The 18769-nt window shown below is 54.2% G+C and overlaps 2 protein-coding genes and 1 long non-coding RNA gene across 3 annotated transcripts in view; 1 reads left to right on the forward strand and 2 right to left on the reverse strand.

Annotated features, from left to right (window-relative positions):
- The window catches only part of LOC145529707 (uncharacterized), a 1704434-nt gene that overhangs the window by 401564 nt on the left and 1284101 nt on the right, over window positions 1-18769 (forward strand). The window contains exons 51-52 of the long non-coding RNA XR_014071296.1: window positions 3545-3656; window positions 11190-11301. This is a non-coding gene — a long non-coding RNA (uncharacterized LOC145529707). The remainder of the gene's footprint in view (window positions 1-3544; window positions 3657-11189; window positions 11302-18769) is intronic.
- On the reverse strand, window positions 5697-10759 carry LOC145529522 (uncharacterized). Its single transcript, XM_081550099.1, has 3 exons — window positions 7312-10759; window positions 6600-6912; window positions 5697-6349 (listed from the first exon to the last, which is right to left on the reverse strand). The coding sequence occupies exons 1-3, from the start codon at window positions 7546-7548 to the stop codon at window positions 5721-5723; spliced, it is 1179 nt and encodes a 392-aa protein (XP_081406225.1). The 5' UTR covers window positions 7549-10759; the 3' UTR covers window positions 5697-5720.
- Window positions 12770-18406, reverse strand: LOC145529582 (uncharacterized). The gene is made up of 3 exons (XM_081550168.1): window positions 14957-18406; window positions 14245-14557; window positions 12770-13994 (listed from the first exon to the last, which is right to left on the reverse strand). The coding sequence occupies exons 1-3, from the start codon at window positions 15191-15193 to the stop codon at window positions 13366-13368; spliced, it is 1179 nt and encodes a 392-aa protein (XP_081406294.1). The 5' UTR covers window positions 15194-18406; the 3' UTR covers window positions 12770-13365.

Consider the following 18769-nt stretch of genomic DNA (forward strand, 5'->3'; position numbering starts at 1 on the left):
GCACAGTGACAGCCACACAGCCCAGCCCACAGCCCTGGGGAGGCCTGGGTGCAGCCAGGGCCTGAGCTCCGAGGACCCCGCTGCTCTCAGACCAGGCTCCTTCTTCTCATAAGTGGTGTGGCCCTGGACAAGCATATGCCCCTCAGGGTTTCCCCAGTCTCTCCATCTGCAGAGTGGGGGTCATTCTCCCATCTGTTTCCTAGGTCTGTCGGCCTACGAGCAGCTCCATGCCTCTCCACCTGGGGCCGATATCACGTGGAGCTTGTGCGCTGAGACTTCAGAAAGAAAGACTCCATCCAGGGCTGACACAGCACAGAATGGGGCAGAACGAGGCCTGGATGCGCCGTGGTACCCAGGAAAAGGCACTGCCCCTCCTGACTGTTTTGAGACCCCACATCCAAGTTGGAGGCCCGAAAGGAAGACTCGAAGGTCTCCCTCTCTTATAGAAAAGAGTAGCCAACTTTCTGGTCCTCTGTTTCCATTGAGATTCTGTTCAAGTGTCCCAGCTCGGCTTCTGCGGGTGGCTGAGCTTCTAATGGCTCCCTGCGTTCTTGTCTTTTCCTCTCCAAACCTTCCGTCCTTTTCCCCCTTCTGGGGTGGATGGGCGCTGTCATTGCTTCTACCTTCGAGACAGATTGATGAAAAGTCTGGACCATCGACTCCTTTCCTCTCTTTGGTTCCGTGTCTCTCTCTGGCTGTGTCCCTCTCTTTTCCTTTCTCGATTCAGTCTGTGTCTTCCTCTTTCTCTCTCGTGTGTGGATGGATGGATGCTAGGAATGCACATGTATATGATTAGATGAGGGTTATGTTTTAGGGATGGGTTAGAGGGAGAGAAAGGCTTTAGGTCGGAGTTGGTCATGGGGGAAGGGTCAAGGGTGGTGGTGGTGTTTCTTGGAATCTGAGTGCTGTGCATTCTTCGTCTCTTTCCATATGAACCCCTTCTCAGATACACCACTTGCAAGGAGTCTCTCATGTTCCGTTTCCTATCTTTTGCATCTGTGAATGCTTAGCTTCTCTGTTGTGAAGAGGTTCCATTGGATGGAAACCCATTGGTGTACTTCGTTTCCCTCTTTCCCTTACTTGAAGAGACCCATTTCTACCTCCGCCCAGCAAATGGCAAGGAGACTCTGATGTTAAGGAGCCTTTGACCTACGCTTCTTTCTAGCTATCTCAAGACATCAGTCTTTAGGGTGAGGTTTTTCCCCGATATTGAGGTGGTGTGAGATCAAAACCAATAGCGTTCTTCAGATGTAGCTGTCTGGTTTTCCCATGGCCATTTATTGAAGAGGCTTTCTTGTTCCCATTTGGATATTCTCCCCTTCTGTGTCAGAGATGAGTTGACCATGGATGCCGGGGTTTGTTTCTGGACCCTCAACTTTATTCCATCGATCTGGATCTGTGTGTGTTGTTGTATTCCCAATAGCATACTGTCCTGCTGCTGCCGCTGCGGCTAAGTCACTTCAGTCGTGTCTGACTCTGCGCGACCCCATGGCCTGCAGCCTACCAGGCTCCTCCGTCCAGGGCATTTTCCAGGCAAGAGTACTGGCGTGGGTCGCCATCGCCTTCTCCGATACGCTCCTGAGGATCCTAGTTTGGTCGTCTAATTTCCTTTCACACAACCTTGGATGTCCGTATCGGGGCTTTTTCGTCGGATTGTATTGACAATTTAGGCTCTTTTCTGTTTCCGTAACCCCTTTTGCAGTTCTTTGTTCGGTGCGACAATGCATTGGCATTTTGGGAGGAATAGCATCCAAGCTGTGGATTGCCTTGTGGGGCTGTGACATCATTTTCCCAATAGGAATTCTTTCAAGCCCTGAGCACAGCTTCTCTTTCCAGTGATTGGTGTGGGCTTGATCTTCCTTCTTCCATCTCTCGCCGTTTTGTGAGAACAGGTCCTTCCTTCCCTTCTGGGTTAGATGGACTCGTGGGTATCACTTCAGTGCATGGCATTGTCAGTGGGGGTGATAATTCCCTTCTCATTGGAAGACTTTGCTGTGAGTATTAGAAATGCAAGTGATTTCTCTTCCCCTTCCTCCCTGTCCATCTCTCAGAGCCACCGGGAAACAGAGGCCTCATCCAGGGTCACACAGGCCTGAGGGAGTGCAACTAGACTGTTGTTTCTTCAGGCCCTCCGTGCTGGACATCATCCGGGATACTCTGTGTGTGTCTTCCTCAGTCTGGTGTCCCTTCAGACCTTTCCCTAGTTTTCACAGTCTTGTTGTGTTGGTGTTCTTTGTCTGTTTGGAGACACATCCTTGAGAAGCTTTGTGTTTCCACTCATTCGTCTCGCGATGTATGACCTGTCTTTTGCTTTTGTAATGAGGTCTTTCCCACAGTAGATATCTTTGATTTTGCAAAGTCCACTGTATTCTCTGGGTTGTTTTGTGGACTGCCTTTTAGTTTTGTGTGTGAAGAGTCAAAGCACGTGTCCGGTTTCTGCTCATTGTTCTTCTAGATTTGTGACAAGTTTTCATGGAAACTTTGTCTAGGGATAACTGGAAGTGAACTCGGTGTAAGGTGTCAAGTCTCCATCTCCATTCATGTCATGCCCTGCAGTTTCCAATTCCCTGTTCCTGAGTGGTTTTGGAGACCTTGTGGGAAGTTTGGTTGCATGGGAGTTTGCATTTCCACCTTGAGTAGATTCCCACTGTTCTGCCCTCAGGGACACTGTCAAGGGGGAGTGAGGAGCAGCCTGCACTTCCAGCAGTGACCACACGGTGGGGCGAGTGCTGCTCTCCCCTCTGGGAGCCCCAGGCCACAGGCATCCCAGTGAGGAGCCAGCTCTGTGCTCGGCTGAAAGGAGTTAGACTCTCAGGAGCCTCTGAGCCCTTGCCTTTGGATCACCCAGGGTGGGCATTTACTGTGACAGAAAAAAATTGCCCTGAATTCCATGGACGGAAGAGCCTGGCTGTGTAGAGTTCGTGAGTTGCCGTGAATCAGACACAACTGAGGACACAAAAACTCAATAGACTAAAACACTTTTGGGGGGTGGGGGGAGTGAAAGGGGGTGATGTGGGGTTTTTTTGTCGTATATAATAGCCAAGGGAAATCTAGTTTAAACCTAAATTCACATAGATGGGAAAGGTATAGCTCTCCGTCACCCTATTAAAAAAAAAAAAAAACTACTTAACTTTTCTGAAAGTTTATTTAGTAGCTTCCTTGAGCAGTTCATTGTGAAGCATTTTTTTTTTTTTTTCTGTGACATCGGCCTCATTAAAAAGTACGGTTTGCCTTTACTGGATAATTTTGTTCATTGGTTTGTTAGGGAATCTTGGTAATATTTGAGTTTCCTGGGGAGCATGGTCACATGACCTGGCCCTGGCCAATCGGTGCGTTCCACCTCCCTGGCCACTGTGATTGGCTCCGGACTGGGGCAGTGCCCAATCGGGGCCCAGGGCCGGGCCTCACGTTGGAAGCCAGGGGAAGACGAGCTCTCGTCCTGCTGGGGTAGGGGAAGGGGTGGGGCCGGGGGAGGTCAGGCTCCAGCAGTGGGAGGGGCTTGAGGTCCGCCTGCGGCAGTTGGTGACCTTCCTGCTCCCCTCAGGGCAGAGCCGCCGGCCTGAGAATGAGGGCGCTGCTGAGCCCAGGGGCTGGGATGGCCCGTTGCTGCTGTGGTCCCAGAGCTCCACCCGAGACCTGACGGAGGCCGTCTGCCCGTGAGTCCTCTCCCGCTTGTCTGTCAGCTTGTTTGAACCATGCTGGGTTTTCTGCCCAGCCGGCTAAGGGGAGTCCCTGGAAATGCAAGGGTGTGGGTTTTGGCAGACTTCAGGGAAGACATGCCAGATGAGCCTGGGAGACTCCAGCTTAATCTGGATTCAGGAGATATCTCTTCGGGCCAGCTAGTAATTGTAGGATAAGCCTAATGAGTCTTCACAGGATGAAGAGAGTAACGTGCCAAGGTAGCAATCGATGTCCTCATTCGAGAGGATGATGAAGCTGGTGCTCAGAGAAGGGGGGAACTTGGCCACAGCCAGGAGGTGTGCACCCAGACGGAACCCCCAGATCCGGCCATTTGAGCTCAGGGAGGCCACTGGTGTGGCTTGTCCCTGTGGCAGGGGCCGAGGCACGCAGCCCACCCTGATTCCTGCGGGGGCCTGACTTGGGAAGTGCCATCTGGTAGCTTTGAGACTCACCAAACCAAATTGCACTGGAGAGAGGAAGGACACCTTCCTTCATCCACCCCCCACCCCCGCCGGATTCCCACATACCCTGACCCCTTTCTCTGGATTTCGGAGCCATTTCCAGAGTCCCGCTCATATGACCTCATTCGAAGTGCACTGTGGACGAGCTGCCATCTGCAGCTGCTACCACAGCAGCCAAGGGCTTTATCTCCCGAGTACCTCCCTTCCTTTGGAACTTGGGGGCCCTCTACTCCCCACTTGCACACCACAGACCTTTGCTGAGGATTGTGGGGACCCTCACTCAGTTTGCAGCACGTTGTAGCCATCCCTGTCCTCTCAATACCTCCCTTGCAACTCAGCTTGTGAGCTCCTTTGGAGCAGCGTGGCCCACCTGGCTGCAACGGCAGAGACACAGCTGACAGTGAAACAACAGCTTCGATCTGACAGCCGGAAAGCTCTGTCAAAAGGGACCTCCCTCTTCACACCGTAGAGGCTGTAGGAGCCGCCAGGGTTTGGGAACCAGTGCTGGGGCCAAAATGACTCCACAGCTGTTTTCCTTCCTGGGGAGGGTTCTGGCTCGAGTGGGAATGGCTCAAGTCTCCTAAGGTTCTGAAAGCCCACTGTGTGCAGATTCACGGTACACAGAGAGGAGAAGGTGGAGTCCTGCCCTGGAGGTGGTCACAGCTCACGGATGAGCCAGGCAGGCAGGCAGGCAGGCAGGGCATGAGAACACCTGAGCTGCCTTCATGAGTGAGTGGTGTGGGGGCAGAGGAAGAGAAGCCGGTCTGCTCCCTCATGTGGTGCCCAGGGCAGGTTGTCCCCAGAGGAAACCCTTACGACGGTGAGGACTCTCACTGCTGTTTCCCAAGGGGTTCCGTCGGTGCGTGTCTTCCCCGGAGCGGTCAGGCCGTCTCTAAAGTACACTGGCCATGGGCATTGCCTCTCCTTGGAACTTCCCATGTGTTTCTCTTTTGTATGGAACAGTGATTTTTCTAGAGGGGTTCTGGGCCACAAGGTTGTTGGGTCATTTGCTAGCCTTCTGTCGTGAAGAACGCTTTCCTGGGCGTTGGGGTGGTTTGTTGTTCCAGCTCCCTTTCTTGGCTTCTTTTGGGAGCTGGTGCAACAAGAGGAGCTCAGCCTCTGCCTTCTGGCTGAGATGTCACCCTTCAAACAGCAATGCCTGCCTGGAGATAATGATGGCATTTGCCAAAAGGGCTTCGTTTGGCACATGATATCTTGAAAGGACGTACACCGTCCTTTCAGCTATCAAAGGCTAGTTCAAATGACATAAAAATGAGAACTCTCCAATGGAGTCTTACAGTAGGTGGAGAGTCCGAAAAAAACTCCTTCAGTCATCTCACTGAGAGTCATTGATTGGGGACACCAAGAATATAGGAAGGAATGCAGAAAGAAAAGATGAAATTGTGGTCAGGATCGGGGGGAGGGATGAACAGGGCCTGCTTGCCTTGAACCCAGGCTTTGTTGGCGGGTGGGGCATAAAGATCGAACGGGTCTGAAACTACAGAGTGGTGATGGTAACACCGTATCACCAGAGTTACACAACAGTGTCCCAAATTGCAACAATGATGAAAAAGTTTACTAATCCCAACTTAACCAACAAAAATAGACGAAACCATACAAAAAGTAAAACATCACCAGAAAGGTGGAAACAAACCAAATGCAAAGCAGCTCAGGGGAAAGGAACTCCATGTCCCCTGGGGGCAGACCGAGTTGCCGGCGTCCACGGTGAGCAGACAGGGATGGAGGCTGCAGAGCCGACCGCTCCCCTGGACATGGTGTTTCCGGCAAGGGCTCTGGGTCTCTGTCCAGAGCGGGGGCTCGTTCTTCCTGCAGGGGCGGGTGAGTCATCGTCGGCGTCTGGGTGTTGCGCGGGAGCCAGGGCAGGCTCTCCCTGCCGAGGCGGTGACTCCTCCTCTGCCTCGGGTTCTCCTGCCAAAGCCCGAGCAGGTACAGGTGCACGTGGAGGTGGAGGTTCTGGCTGAGGGGGTGGGACATCAGTGCCTGGGGCTGGGGGTCCTGCAGGCACGGAAATCCGATCTGCCCGGTGTGCTGGCCAGTACCCAGCTGGCCTGGTGTCTCTGCGAGGGCAAGGCTCGGTTCTCCATCTGCCCTCGGTGGATCCCTGGGTCCTGCACCTGGAGCCACCACCTCTGTAGGCACAGGTCTGGGAAGTGGAGCCTGGTTCCAGTTGGAGGCCAGTGCTAGAGCTGGGGGAGAAGCAAAGTTTGCCCACAGACCAGCCTTGGCATGTGCGTATCCCGGGACAGAAAGCTTCCAAGAGATTCCGAAAGAATACCCAGGGTTGGATATCTTTTGGGACTGAAGTGTGCAAGATGGGGGTGGGGGTGTGAGGCCAGCGCTTGCTGCAGGCCCAGCAGCATCTTTCGGGGACTCGTCCCTGTGTAGCTCAGCACCCCCTCCCCACACACTCCCGTGCACCAGCCCCAGCGTCCTTACCTCTGTGCTCTGGCGTGCTGGGCTCCAGGTCCTCCTGCTGCCTCAGAGGCCGGGGTTCTCGGGACTCTGGGTCGGAGCCGGGTGTGCTGAGCTCCGTGGCAGCCTCAGACTGGGCCGCCGGGTGTATCCTGGGCGGTGTCTCGGCAGCAGGCCTTCCCCGCCTCCGCTTCGCCCCCGGTGGGGCTGATGCCTCCGTGGGCACGCTCACCTGGAGCCTGCACTGGGCCTCACGGGCGGGGGGTTGGTGCTCCGACCCCTCCCTCCGGGAGGTGGACGGGGTGTCCCCGTCCTCGGCCTCATCACGTGGGAAGCTCTGCAACGACAGTGACCGTCAGCCAGCCGTGCTGGGAGTTTTCCGAGCTGGGCCTGGCCAGTGGAGCCGCTGCTTCTGCCTGCTCGAACTTCTCTTCCCAGAAGGGTCAGAGACGTGTGTCTGCTCAGATCCCCACCCGGGAGGAAAGAGACCCACCTGAGGGTGTGAGGTCAGCCTGGGCGGCCGGCCCTGCCCGCACTGTTCCCATCCCAGCCAGCCTGATCTCCCCTGGGGTGTGGACACAACTTGTCCGCAGGCTTCTGACCCCACATCCGCCTGGACTTCCTTGAGGGAGACACACCCCGAGAAACCCGCATCCACACACACAGGCAAAGGACCCGGTGTTTCCGGGTGGCATGGGAGAGGTGGCCTGGCCCGGCCTGGGGCTCCCCGTGTTACCTTTCTGTTTCTCCGGGCAGAGGGCCAGAGGCCTCTCGGGGGTGCCCTGAGCCAACGTCGACAGGGTGCCCACGCACACTGCCTGTGAGCTCTCCTGAGGCCCCGGCCTCTGGGCAGGGGCAAACAGCAGAACATCCTGGCAGCAAGAGATCTGGCTGGGGGCTCCTCTCCGCTCTGGAGGCCTGGATACCCGGGTTGCGGGTTCTGTTGGGTTCTGTTGCCGGCAGGTGACATCATTTCCTGGGGTTCGTGCTGAGGTCCCTTCCCCAAAACTTCCCAAGGGAATCTCTGGGTTTCTGACTGCTCGACCACCCCCCTTAGGCCATGTGCAGACACATTGACAGCCACACAGCCCAGCCCACAGCCCTGGGGAGGCCTGGGTGCAGCCAGGGCCTGAGCTCCGAGGACCCCGCTGCTCTCAGACCAGGCTCCTTCTTCTCATAAGTGGTGTGGCCCTGGACAAGCATATGCCCCTCAGGGTTTCCCCAGTCTCTCCATCTGCAGAGTGGGGGTCATTCTCCCATCTGTTTCCTAGGTCTGTCGGCCTACGAGCAGCTCCATGCCTCTCCACCTGGGGCCGATATCACGTGGAGCTTGTGCGCTGAGACTTCAGAAAGAAAGACTCCATCCAGGGCTGACACAGCACAGAATGGGGCAGAACGAGGCCTGGATGCGCCGTGGTACCCAGGAAAAGGCACTGCCCCTCCTGACTGTTTTGAGACCCCACATCCAAGTTGGAGGCCCGAAAGGAAGACTCGAAGGTCTCCCTCTCTTATAGAAAAGAGTAGCCAACTTTCTGGTCCTCTGTTTCCATTGAGATTCTGTTCAAGTGTCCCAGCTCGGCTTCTGCGGGTGGCTGAGCTTCTAATGGCTCCCTGCGTTCTTGTCTTTTCCTCTCCAAACCTTCCGTCCTTTTCCCCCTTCTGGGGTGGATGGGCGCTGTCATTGCTTCTACCTTCGAGACAGATTGATGAAAAGTCTGGACCATCGACTCCTTTCCTCTCTTTGGTTCCGTGTCTCTCTCTGGCTGTGTCCCTCTCTTTTCCTTTCTCGATTCAGTCTGTGTCTTCCTCTTTCTCTCTCGTGTGTGGATGGATGGATGCTAGGAATGCACATGTATATGATTAGATGAGGGTTATGTTTTAGGGATGGGTTAGAGGGAGAGAAAGGCTTTAGGTCGGAGTTGGTCATGGGGGAAGGGTCAAGGGTGGTGGTGGTGTTTCTTGGAATCTGAGTGCTGTGCATTCTTCGTCTCTTTCCATATGAACCCCTTCTCAGATACACCACTTGCAAGGAGTCTCTCATGTTCCGTTTCCTATCTTTTGCATCTGTGAATGCTTAGCTTCTCTGTTGTGAAGAGGTTCCATTGGATGGAAACCCATTGGTGTACTTCGTTTCCCTCTTTCCCTTACTTGAAGAGACCCATTTCTACCTCCGCCCAGCAAATGGCAAGGAGACTCTGATGTTAAGGAGCCTTTGACCTACGCTTCTTTCTAGCTATCTCAAGACATCAGTCTTTAGGGTGAGGTTTTTCCCCGATATTGAGGTGGTGTGAGATCAAAACCAATAGCGTTCTTCAGATGTAGCTGTCTGGTTTTCCCATGGCCATTTATTGAAGAGGCTTTCTTGTTCCCATTTGGATATTCTCCCCTTCTGTGTCAGAGATGAGTTGACCATGGATGCCGGGGTTTGTTTCTGGACCCTCAACTTTATTCCATCGATCTGGATCTGTGTGTGTTGTTGTATTCCCAATAGCATACTGTCCTGCTGCTGCCGCTGCGGCTAAGTCACTTCAGTCGTGTCTGACTCTGCGCGACCCCATGGCCTGCAGCCTACCAGGCTCCTCCGTCCAGGGCATTTTCCAGGCAAGAGTACTGGCGTGGGTCGCCATCGCCTTCTCCGATACGCTCCTGAGGATCCTAGTTTGGTCGTCTAATTTCCTTTCACACAACCTTGGATGTCCGTATCGGGGCTTTTTCGTCGGATTCTATTGACAATTTAGGCTCTTTTCTGTTTCCGTAACCCCTTTTGCAGTTCTTTGTTCGGTGCGACAATGCATTGGCATTTTGGGAGGAATAGCATCCAAGCTGTGGATTGCCTTGTGGGGCTGTGACATCATTTTCCCAATAGGAATTCTTTCAAGCCCTGAGCACAGCTTCTCTTTCCAGTGATTGGTGTGGGCTTGATCTTCCTTCTTCCATCTCTCGCCGTTTTGTGAGAACAGGTCCTTCCTTCCCTTCTGGGTTAGATGGACTCGTGGGTATCACTTCAGTGCATGGCATTGTCAGTGGGGGTGATAATTCCCTTCTCATTGGAAGACTTTGCTGTGAGTATTAGAAATGCAAGTGATTTCTCTTCCCCTTCCTCCCTGTCCATCTCTCAGAGCCACCGGGAAACAGAGGCCTCATCCAGGGTCACACAGGCCTGAGGGAGTGCAACTAGACTGTTGTTTCTTCAGGCCCTCCGTGCTGGACATCATCCGGGATACTCTGTGTGTGTCTTCCTCAGTCTGGTGTCCCTTCAGACCTTTCCCTAGTTTTCACAGGCTTGTTGTGTTGGTGTTCTTTGTCTGTTTGGAGACACATCCTTGAGAAGCTTTGTGTTTCCACTCATTCGTCTCGCGATGTATGACCTGTCTTTTGCTTTTGTAATGAGGTCTTTCCCACAGTAGATATCTTTGATTTTGCAAAGTCCACTGTATTCTCTGGGTTGTTTTGTGGACTGCCTTTTAGTTTTGTGTGTGAAGACTCAAAGCACGTGTCCGGTTTCTGCTCATTGTTCTTCTAGATTTGTGACAAGTTTTCATGGAAACTTTGTCTAGGGATAACTGGAAGTGAACTCGGTGTAAGGTGTCAAGTCTCCATCTCCATTCATGTCATGCCCTGCAGTTTCCAATTCCCTGTTCCTGAGTGGTTTTGGAGACCTTGTGGGAAGTTTGGTTGCATGGGAGTTTGCATTTCCACCTTGAGTAGATTCCCACTGTTCTGCCCTCAGGGACACTGTCAAGGGGGAGTGAGGAGCAGCCTGCACTTCCAGCAGTGACCACACGGTGGGGCGAGTGCTGCTCTCCCCTCTGGGAGCCCCAGGCCACAGGCATCCCAGTGAGGAGCCAGCTCTGTGCTCGGCTGAAAGGAGTTAGACTCTCAGGAGCCTCTGAGCCCTTGCCTTTGGATCACCCAGGGTGGGCATTTACTGTGACAGAAAAAAATTGCCCTGAATTCCATGGACGGAAGAGCCTGGCTGTGTAGAGTTCGTGAGTTGCCGTGAATCAGACACAACTGAGGACACAAAAACTCAATAGACTAAAACACTTTTGGGGGGTGGGGGGAGTGAAAGGGGGTGATGTGGGGTTTTTTTGTCGTATATAATAGCCAAGGGAAATCTAGTTTAAACCTAAATTCACATAGATGGGAAAGGTATAGCTCTCCGTCACCCTATTAAAAAAAAAAAAAAAAAACTACTTAACTTTTCTGAAAGTTTATTTAGTAGCTTCCTTGAGCAGTTCATTGTGAAGCATTTTTTTTTTTTTTCTGTGACATCGGCCTCATTAAAAAGTACGGTTTGCCTTTACTGGATAATTTTGTTCATTGGTTTGTTAGGGAATCTTGGTAATATTTGAGTTTCCTGGGGAGCATGGTCACATGACCTGGCCCTGGCCAATCGGTGCGTTCCACCTCCCTGGCCACTGTGATTGGCTCCGGACTGGGGCAGTGCCCAATCGGGGCCCAGGGCCGGGCCTCACGTTGGAAGCCAGGGGAAGACGAGCTCTCGTCCTGCTGGGGTAGGGGAAGGGGTGGGGCCGGGGGAGGTCAGGCTCCAGCAGTGGGAGGGGCTTGAGGTCCGCCTGCGGCAGTTGGTGACCTTCCTGCTCCCCTCAGGGCAGAGCCGCCGGCCTGAGAATGAGGGCGCTGCTGAGCCCAGGGGCTGGGATGGCCCGTTGCTGCTGTGGTCCCAGAGCTCCACCCGAGACCTGACGGAGGCCGTCTGCCCGTGAGTCCTCTCCCGCTTGTCTGTCAGCTTGTTTGAACCATGCTGGGTTTTCTGCCCAGCCGGCTAAGGGGAGTCCCTGGAAATGCAAGGGTGTGGGTTTTGGCAGACTTCAGGGAAGACATGCCAGATGAGCCTGGGAGACTCCAGCTTAATCTGGATTCAGGAGATATCTCTTCGGGCCAGCTAGTAATTGTAGGATCAGCCTAATGAGTCTTCACAGGATGAAGAGAGTAACGTGCCAAGGTAGCAATCGATGTCCTCATTCGAGAGGATGATGAAGCTGGTGCTCAGAGAAGGGGGGAACTTGGCCACAGCAAGGAGGTGTGCACCCAGACGGAACCCCCAGATCCGGCCATTTGAGCTCAGGGAGGCCACTGGTGTGGCTTGTCCCTGTGGCAGGGGCCGAGGCACGCAGCCCACCCTGATTCCTGCGGGGGCCTGACTTGGGAAGTGCCATCTGGTAGCTTTGAGACTCACCAAACCAAATTGCACTGGAGAGAGGAAGGACACCTTCCTTCATCCACCCCCCACCCCCGCCGGATTCCCACATACCCTGACCCCTTTCTCTGGATTTCGGAGCCATTTCCAGAGTCCCGCTCATATGACCTCATTCGAAGTGCACTGTGGATGAGCTGCCATCTGCAGCTGCTACCACAGCAGCCAAGGGCTTTATCTCCCGAGTACCTCCCTTCCTTTGGAACTTGGGGGCCCTCTACTCCCCACTTGCACACCACAGACCTTTGCTGAGGATTGTGGGGACCCTCACTCAGTTTGCAGCACGTTGTAGCCATCCCTGTCCTCTCAATACCTCCCTTGCAACTCAGCTTGTGAGCTCCTTTGGAGCAGCGTGGCCCACCTGGCTGCAACGGCAGAGACACAGCTGACAGTGAAACAACAGCTTCGATCTGACAGCCGGAAAGCTCTGTCAAAAGGGACCTCCCTCTTCACACCGTAGAGGCTGTAGGAGCCGCCAGGGTTTGGGAACCAGTGCTGGGGCCAAAATGACTCCACAGCTGTTTTCCTTCCTGGGGAGGGTTCTGGCTCGAGTGGGAATGGCTCAAGTCTCCTAAGGTTCTGAAAGCCCACTGTGTGCAGATTCACGGTACACAGAGAGGAGAAGGTGGAGTCCTGCCCTGGAGGTGGTCACAGCTCACGGATGAGCCAGGCAGGCAGGCAGGCAGGCAGGGCCTGAGAACACCTGAGCTGCCTTCATGAGTGAGTGGTGTGGGGGCAGAGGAAGAGAAGCCGGTCTGCTCCCTCATGTGGTGCCCAGGGCAGGTTGTCCCCAGAGGAAACCCTTACGACGGTGAGGACTCTCACTGCTGTTTCCCAAGGGGTTCCGTCGGTGCGTGTCTTCCCCGGAGCGGTCAGGCCGTCTCTAAAGTACACTGGCCATGGGCATTGCCTCTCCTTGGAACTTCTCATGTGTTTCTCTTTTGTATGGAACAGTGATTTTTCTAGAGGGGTTCTGGGCCACAAGGTTGTTGGGTCATTTGCTAGCCTTCTGTCGTGAAGAACGCTTTCCTGGGCGTTGGGGTGGTTTGTTGTTCCAGCTCCCTTTCTTGGCTTCTTTTGGGAGCTGGTGCAACAAGAGGAGCTCAGCCTCTGCCTTCTGGCTGAGATGTCACCCTTCAAACAGCAATGCCTGCCTGGAGATAATGATGGCATTTGCCAAAAGGGCTTCGTTTGGCACATGATATCTTGAAAGGACGTACACCGTCCTTTCAGCTATCAAAGGCTAGTTCAAATGACATAAAAATGAGAACTCTCCAATGGAGTCTTACAGTAGGTGGAGAGTCCGAAAAAAACTCCTTCAGTCATCTCACTGAGAGTCATTGATTGGGGACACCAAGAATATAGGAAGGAATGCAGAAAGAAAAGATGAAATTGTGGTCAGGATCGGGGGGAGGGATGAACAGGGCCTGCTTGCCTTGAACCCAGGCTTTGTTGGCGGGTGGGGCATAAAGATCGAACGGGTCTGAAACTACAGAGTGGTGATGGTAACACAGTATCACCAGAGTTACACAACAGTGTCCCAAATTGCAACAATGATGAAAAAGTTTACTAATCCCAACTTAACCAACAAAAATAGACGAAACCATACAAAAAGTAAAACATCACCAGAAAGGTGGAAACAAACCAAATGCAAAGCAGCTCAGGGGAAAGGAACTCCATGTCCCCTGGGGGCAGACCGAGTTGCCGGCGTCCACGGTGAGCAGACAGGGATGGAGGCTGCAGAGCCGACCGCTCCCCTGGACATGGTGTTTCCGGCAAGGGCTCTGGGTCTCTGTCCAGAGCGGGGGCTCGTTCTTCCTGCAGGGGCGGGTGAGTCATCGTCGGCGTCTGGGTGTTGCGCGGGAGCCAGGGCAGGCTCTCCCTGCCGAGGCGGTGACTCCTCCTCTGCCTCGGGTTCTCCTGCCAAAGCCCGAGCAGGTACAGGTCCACGTGGAGGTGGAGGTTCTGGCTGAGGGGGTGGGACATCAGTGCCTGGGGCTGGGGGTCCTGCAGGCACGGAAATCCGATCTGCCCGGTGTGCTGGCCAGTACCCAGCTGGCCTGGTGTCTCTGCGAGGGCAAGGCTCGGTTCTCCATCGGCCCTCGGTGGATCCCTGGGTCCTGCACCTGGAGCCACCACCTCTGTAGGCACAGGTCTGGGAAGTGGAGCCTGGTTCCAGTTGGAGGCCAGTGCTAGAGCTGGGGGAGAAGCAAAGTTTGCCCACAGACCAGCCTTGGCATGTGCGTATCCCGGGACAGAAAGCTTCCAAGAGATTCCGAAAGAATACCCAGGGTTGGATATCTTTTGGGACTGAAGTGTGCAAGATGGGGGTGGGGGTGTGAGGCCAGCGCTTGCTGCAGGCCCAGCAGCATCTTTCGGGGACTCGTCCCTGTGTAGCTCAGCACCCCCTCCCCACACACTCCCGTGCACCAGCCCCAGCGTCCTTACCTCTGTGCTCTGGCGTGCTGGGCTCCAGGTCCTCCTGCTGCCTCAGAGGCCGGGGTTCTCGGGACTCTGGGTCGGAGCCGGGTGTGCTGAGCTCCGTGGCAGCCTCAGACTGGGCCGCCGGGTGTATCCTGGGCGGTGTCTCGGCAGCAGGCCTTCCCCGCCTCCGCTTCGCCCCCGGTGGGGCTGATGCCTCCGTGGGCACGCTCACCTGGAGCCTGCACTGGGCCTCACGGGCGGGGGGTTGGTGCTCCGACCCCTCCCTCCGGGAGGTGGACGGGGTGTCCCCGTCCTCGGCCTCATCACGTGGGAAGCTCTGCAACGACAGTGACCGTCAGCCAGCCGTGCTGGGAGTTTTCCGAGCTGGGCCTGGCCAGTGGAGCCGCTGCTTCTGCCTGCTCGAACTTCTCTTCCCAGAAGGGTCAGAGACGTGTGTCTGCTCAGATCCCCACCCGGGAGGAAAGAGACCCACCTGAGGGTGTGAGGTCAGCCTGGGCGGCCGGCCCTGCCCGCACTGTTCCCATCCCAGCCAGCCTGATCTCCCCTGGGGTGTGGACACAACTTGTCCGCAGGCTTCTGACCCCACATCCGCCTGGGCTTCCTTGAGGGAGACACACCCCGAGAAACCCGCATCCACACACACAGGCAAAGGACCCGGTGTTTCCGGGTGGCATGGGAGAGGTGGCCTGGCCCGGCCTGGGGCTCCCCGTGTTACCTTTCTGTTTCTCCGGGCAGAGGGCCAGAGGCCTCTCGGGGGTGCCCTGAGCCAACGTCGACAGGGTGCCCACGCACACTGCCTGTGAGCTCTCCTGAGGCCCCGGCCTCTGGGCAGGGGCAAACAGCAGAACATCCTGGCAGCAAGAGATCTGGCTGGGGGCTCCTCTCCGCTCTGGAGGCCTGGATACCCGGGTTGCGGGTTCTGTTGGGTTCTGTTGCCGGCAGGTGACATCATTTCCTGGGGTTCGTGCTGAGGTCCCTTCCCCAAAACTTCCCAAGGGAATCTCTGGGTTTCTGACTGCTCGACCACCCCCCTTAGGCCATGTGCAGACACATTGACAGCCACACAGCCCAGCCCACAGCCCTGGGGAGGCCTGGGTGCAGCCAGGGCCTGAGCTCCGAGGACCCCGCTGCTCTCAGACCAGGCTCCTTCTTCTCATAAGTGGTGTGGCCCTGGACAAGCATATGCCCCTCAGGGTTTCCCCAGTCTCTCCATCTGCAGAGTGGGGGTCATTCTCCCATCTGTTTCCTAGGTCTGTCGGCCTACGAGCAGCTCCATGCCTCTCCACCTGGGGCCGATATCACGTGGAGCTTGTGCGCTGAGACTTCAGAAAGAAAGACTCCATCCAGGGCTGACACAGCACAGAATGGGGCAGAACGAGGCCTGGATGCGCCGTGGTACCCAGGAAAAGGCACTGCCCCTCCTGACTGTTTTGAGACCCCACATCCAAGTTGGAGGCCCGAAAGGAAGACTCGAAGGTCTCCCTCTCTTATAGAAAAGAGTAGCCAACTTTCTGGTCCTCTGTTTCCATTGAGATTCTGTTCAAGTGTCCCAGCTCGGCTTCTGCGGGTGGCTGAGCTTCTAATGGCTCCCTGCGTTCTTGTCTTTTCCTCTCCAAACCTTCCGTCCTTTTCCCCCTTCTGGGGTGGATGGGCGCTGTCATTGCTTCTACCTTCGAGACAGATTGATGAAAAGTCTGGACCATCGACTCCTTTCCTCTCTTTGGTTCCGTGTCTCTCTCTGGCTGTGTCCCTCTCTTTTCCTTTCTCGATTCAGTCTGTGTCTTCCTCTTTCTCTCTCGTGTGTGGATGGATGGATGCTAGGAATGCACATGTATATGATTAGATGAGGGTTATGTTTTAGGGATGGGTTAGAGGGAGAGAAAGGCTTTAGGTCGGAGTTGGTCATGGGGGAAGGGTCAAGGGTGGTGGTGGTGTTTCTTGGAATCTGAGTGCTGTGCATTCTTCGTCTCTTTCCATATGAACCCCTTCTCAGATACACCACTTGCAAGGAGTCTCTCATGTTCCGTTTCCTATCTTTTGCATCTGTGAATGCTTAGCTTCTCTGTTGTGAAGAGGTTCCATTGGATGGAAACCCATTGGTGTACTTCGTTTCCCTCTTTCCCTTACTTGAAGAGACCCATTTCTACCTCCGCCCAGCAAATGGCAAGGAGACTCTGATGTTAAGGAGCCTTTGACCTACGCTTCTTTCTAGCTATCTCAAGACATCAGTCTTTAGGGTGAGGTTTTTCCCCGATATTGAGGTGGTGTGAGATCAAAACCAATAGCGTTCTTCAGATGTAGCTGTCTGGTTTTCCCATGGCCATTTATTGAAGAGGCTTTCTTGTTCCCATTTGGATATTCTCCCCTTCTGTGTCAGAGATGAGTTGACCATGGATGCCGGGGTTTGTTTCTGGACCCTCAACTTTATTCCATCGATCTGGATCTGTGTGTGTTGTTGTATTCCCAATAGCATACTGTCCTGCTGCTGCCGCTGCGGCTAAGTCACTTCAGTCGTGTCTGACTCTGCGCGACCCCATGGCCTGCAGCCTACCAGGCTCCTCCGTCCAGGGCATTTTCCAGGCAAGAGTACTGGCGTGGGTCGCCATCGCCTTCTCCGATACGCTCCTGAGGATCCTAGTTTGGTCGTCTAATTTCCTTTCACACAACCTTGGATGTCCGTATCGGGGCTTTTTCGTCGGATTGTATTGACAATTTAGGCTCTTTTCTGTTTCCGTAACCCCTTTTGCAGTTCTTTGTTCGGTGCGACAATGCATTGGCATTTTGGGAGGAATAGCATCGAAGCTGTGGATTGCCTTGTGGGGCTGTGACATCATTTTCCCAACAGGAATTCTTTCAAGCCCTGAGCACAGCTTCTCTTTCCAGTGATTGGTGTGGGCTTGATCTTCCTTCTTCCATCTCTCGCCGTTTTGTGAGAACAGGTCCTTCCTTCCCTTCTGGGTTAGATGGACTCGTGGGTATCACTTCAGTGCATGGCATTGTCAGTGGGGGTGATAATTCCCTTCTCATTGGAAGACTTTGCTGTGAGTATTAGAAATGCAAGTGATTTCTCTTCCCCTTCCTCCCTGTCCATCTCTCAGAGCCACCGGGAAACAGAGGCCTCATCCAGGGTCACACAGGCCTGAGGGAGTGCAACTAGACTGTTGTTTCTTCAGGCCCTCCGTGCTGGACATCATCCGGGATACTCTGTGTGTGTCTTCCTCAGTCTGGTGTCCCTTCAGACCTTTCCCTAGTTTTCACAGGCTTGTTGTGTTGGTGTTCTTTGTCTGTTTGGAGACACATCCTTGAGAAGCTTTGTGTTTCCACTCATTCGTCTCGCGATGTATGACCTGTCTTTTGCTTTTGTAATGAGGTCTTTCCCACAGTAGATATCTTTGATTTTGCAAAGTCCACTGTATTCTCTGGGTTGTTTTGTGGACTGCCTTTTAGTTTTGTGTGTGAAGACTCAAAGCACGTGTCCGGTTTCTGCTCATTGTTCTTCTAGATTTGTGACAAGTTTTCATGGAAACTTTGTCTAGGGATAACTGGAAGTGAACTCGGTGTAAGGTGTCAAGTCTCCATCTCCATTCATGTCATGCCCTGCAGTTTCCAATTCCCTGTTCCTGAGTGGTTTTGGAGACCTTGTGGGAAGTTTGGTTGCATGGGAGTTTGCATTTCCACCTTGAGTAGATTCCCACTGTTCTGCCCTCAGGGACACTGTCAAGGGGGAGTGAGGAGCAGCCTGCACTTCCAGCAGTGACCACACGGTGGGGCGAGTGCTGCTCTCCCCTCTGGGAGCCCCAGGCCACAGGCATCCCAGTGAGGAGCCAGCTCTGTGCTCGGCTGAAAGGAGTTAGACTCTCAGGAGCCTCTGAGCCCTTGCCTTTGGATCACCCAGGGTGGGCATTTACTGTGACAGAAAAAAATTGCCCTGAATTCCATGGACGGAAGAGCCTGGCTGTGTAGAGTTCGTGAGTTGCCGTGAATCAGACACAACTGAGGACACAAAAACTCAATAGACTAAAACACTTTTGGGGGGTGGGGGGAGTGAAAGGGGGTGATGTGGGGTTTTTTTGTCGTATATAATAGCCAAGGGAAATCTAGTTTAAACCTAAATTCACATAGATGGGAAAGGTATAGCTCTCCGTCACCCTATTAAAAAAAAAAAAAAAAACTACTTAACTTTTCTGAAAGTTTATTTAGTAGCTTCCTTGAGCAGTTCATTGTGAAGCATTTTTTTTTTTTCTGTGACATCGGCCTCATTAAAAAGTACGGTTTGCCTTTACTGGATAATTTTGTTCATTGGTTTGTTAGGGAATCTTGGTAATATTTGAGTTTCCTGGGGAGCATGGTCACATGACCTGGCCCTGGCCAATCGGTGCGTTCCACCTCCCTGGCCACTGTGATTGGCTCCGGACTGGGGCAGTGCCCAATCGGGGCCCAGGGCCGGGCCTCACGTTGGAAGCCAGGGGAAGACGAGCTCTCGTCCTGCTGGGGTAGGGGAAGGGGTGGGGCCGGGGGAGGTCAGGCT

Source organism: Giraffa tippelskirchi, chromosome 12, assembly GCF_054371585.1.
Source record: "Giraffa tippelskirchi isolate mGirTip1 chromosome 12, T2T-mGirTip1v1.2.pri, whole genome shotgun sequence".
Taxonomy (NCBI): domain Eukaryota; kingdom Metazoa; phylum Chordata; class Mammalia; order Artiodactyla; family Giraffidae; genus Giraffa; species Giraffa tippelskirchi.

Excerpts from the sequence above, each read along its gene's own strand:
- LOC145529522 (XM_081550099.1), bottom strand. The coding sequence starts at position 7,548 with ATGATGTCACCTGCCGGCAACAGAACCCAACAGAACCCGCAACCCGGG. Across the intron at positions 6,913-7,311 it reads CTGCCCGGAGAAACAGAAAG|AGCTTCCCACGTGATGAGGC; the intron begins GTAACACGGGGA and ends CTGTCGTTGCAG. Across the intron at positions 6,350-6,599 it reads CAGCACGCCAGAGCACAGAG|CTCTAGCACTGGCCTCCAAC; the intron begins GTAAGGACGCTG and ends CTTCTCCCCCAG.
- LOC145529582 (XM_081550168.1), bottom strand. The coding sequence starts at position 15,193 with ATGATGTCACCTGCCGGCAACAGAACCCAACAGAACCCGCAACCCGGG. Across the intron at positions 14,558-14,956 it reads CTGCCCGGAGAAACAGAAAG|AGCTTCCCACGTGATGAGGC; the intron begins GTAACACGGGGA and ends CTGTCGTTGCAG. Across the intron at positions 13,995-14,244 it reads CAGCACGCCAGAGCACAGAG|CTCTAGCACTGGCCTCCAAC; the intron begins GTAAGGACGCTG and ends CTTCTCCCCCAG.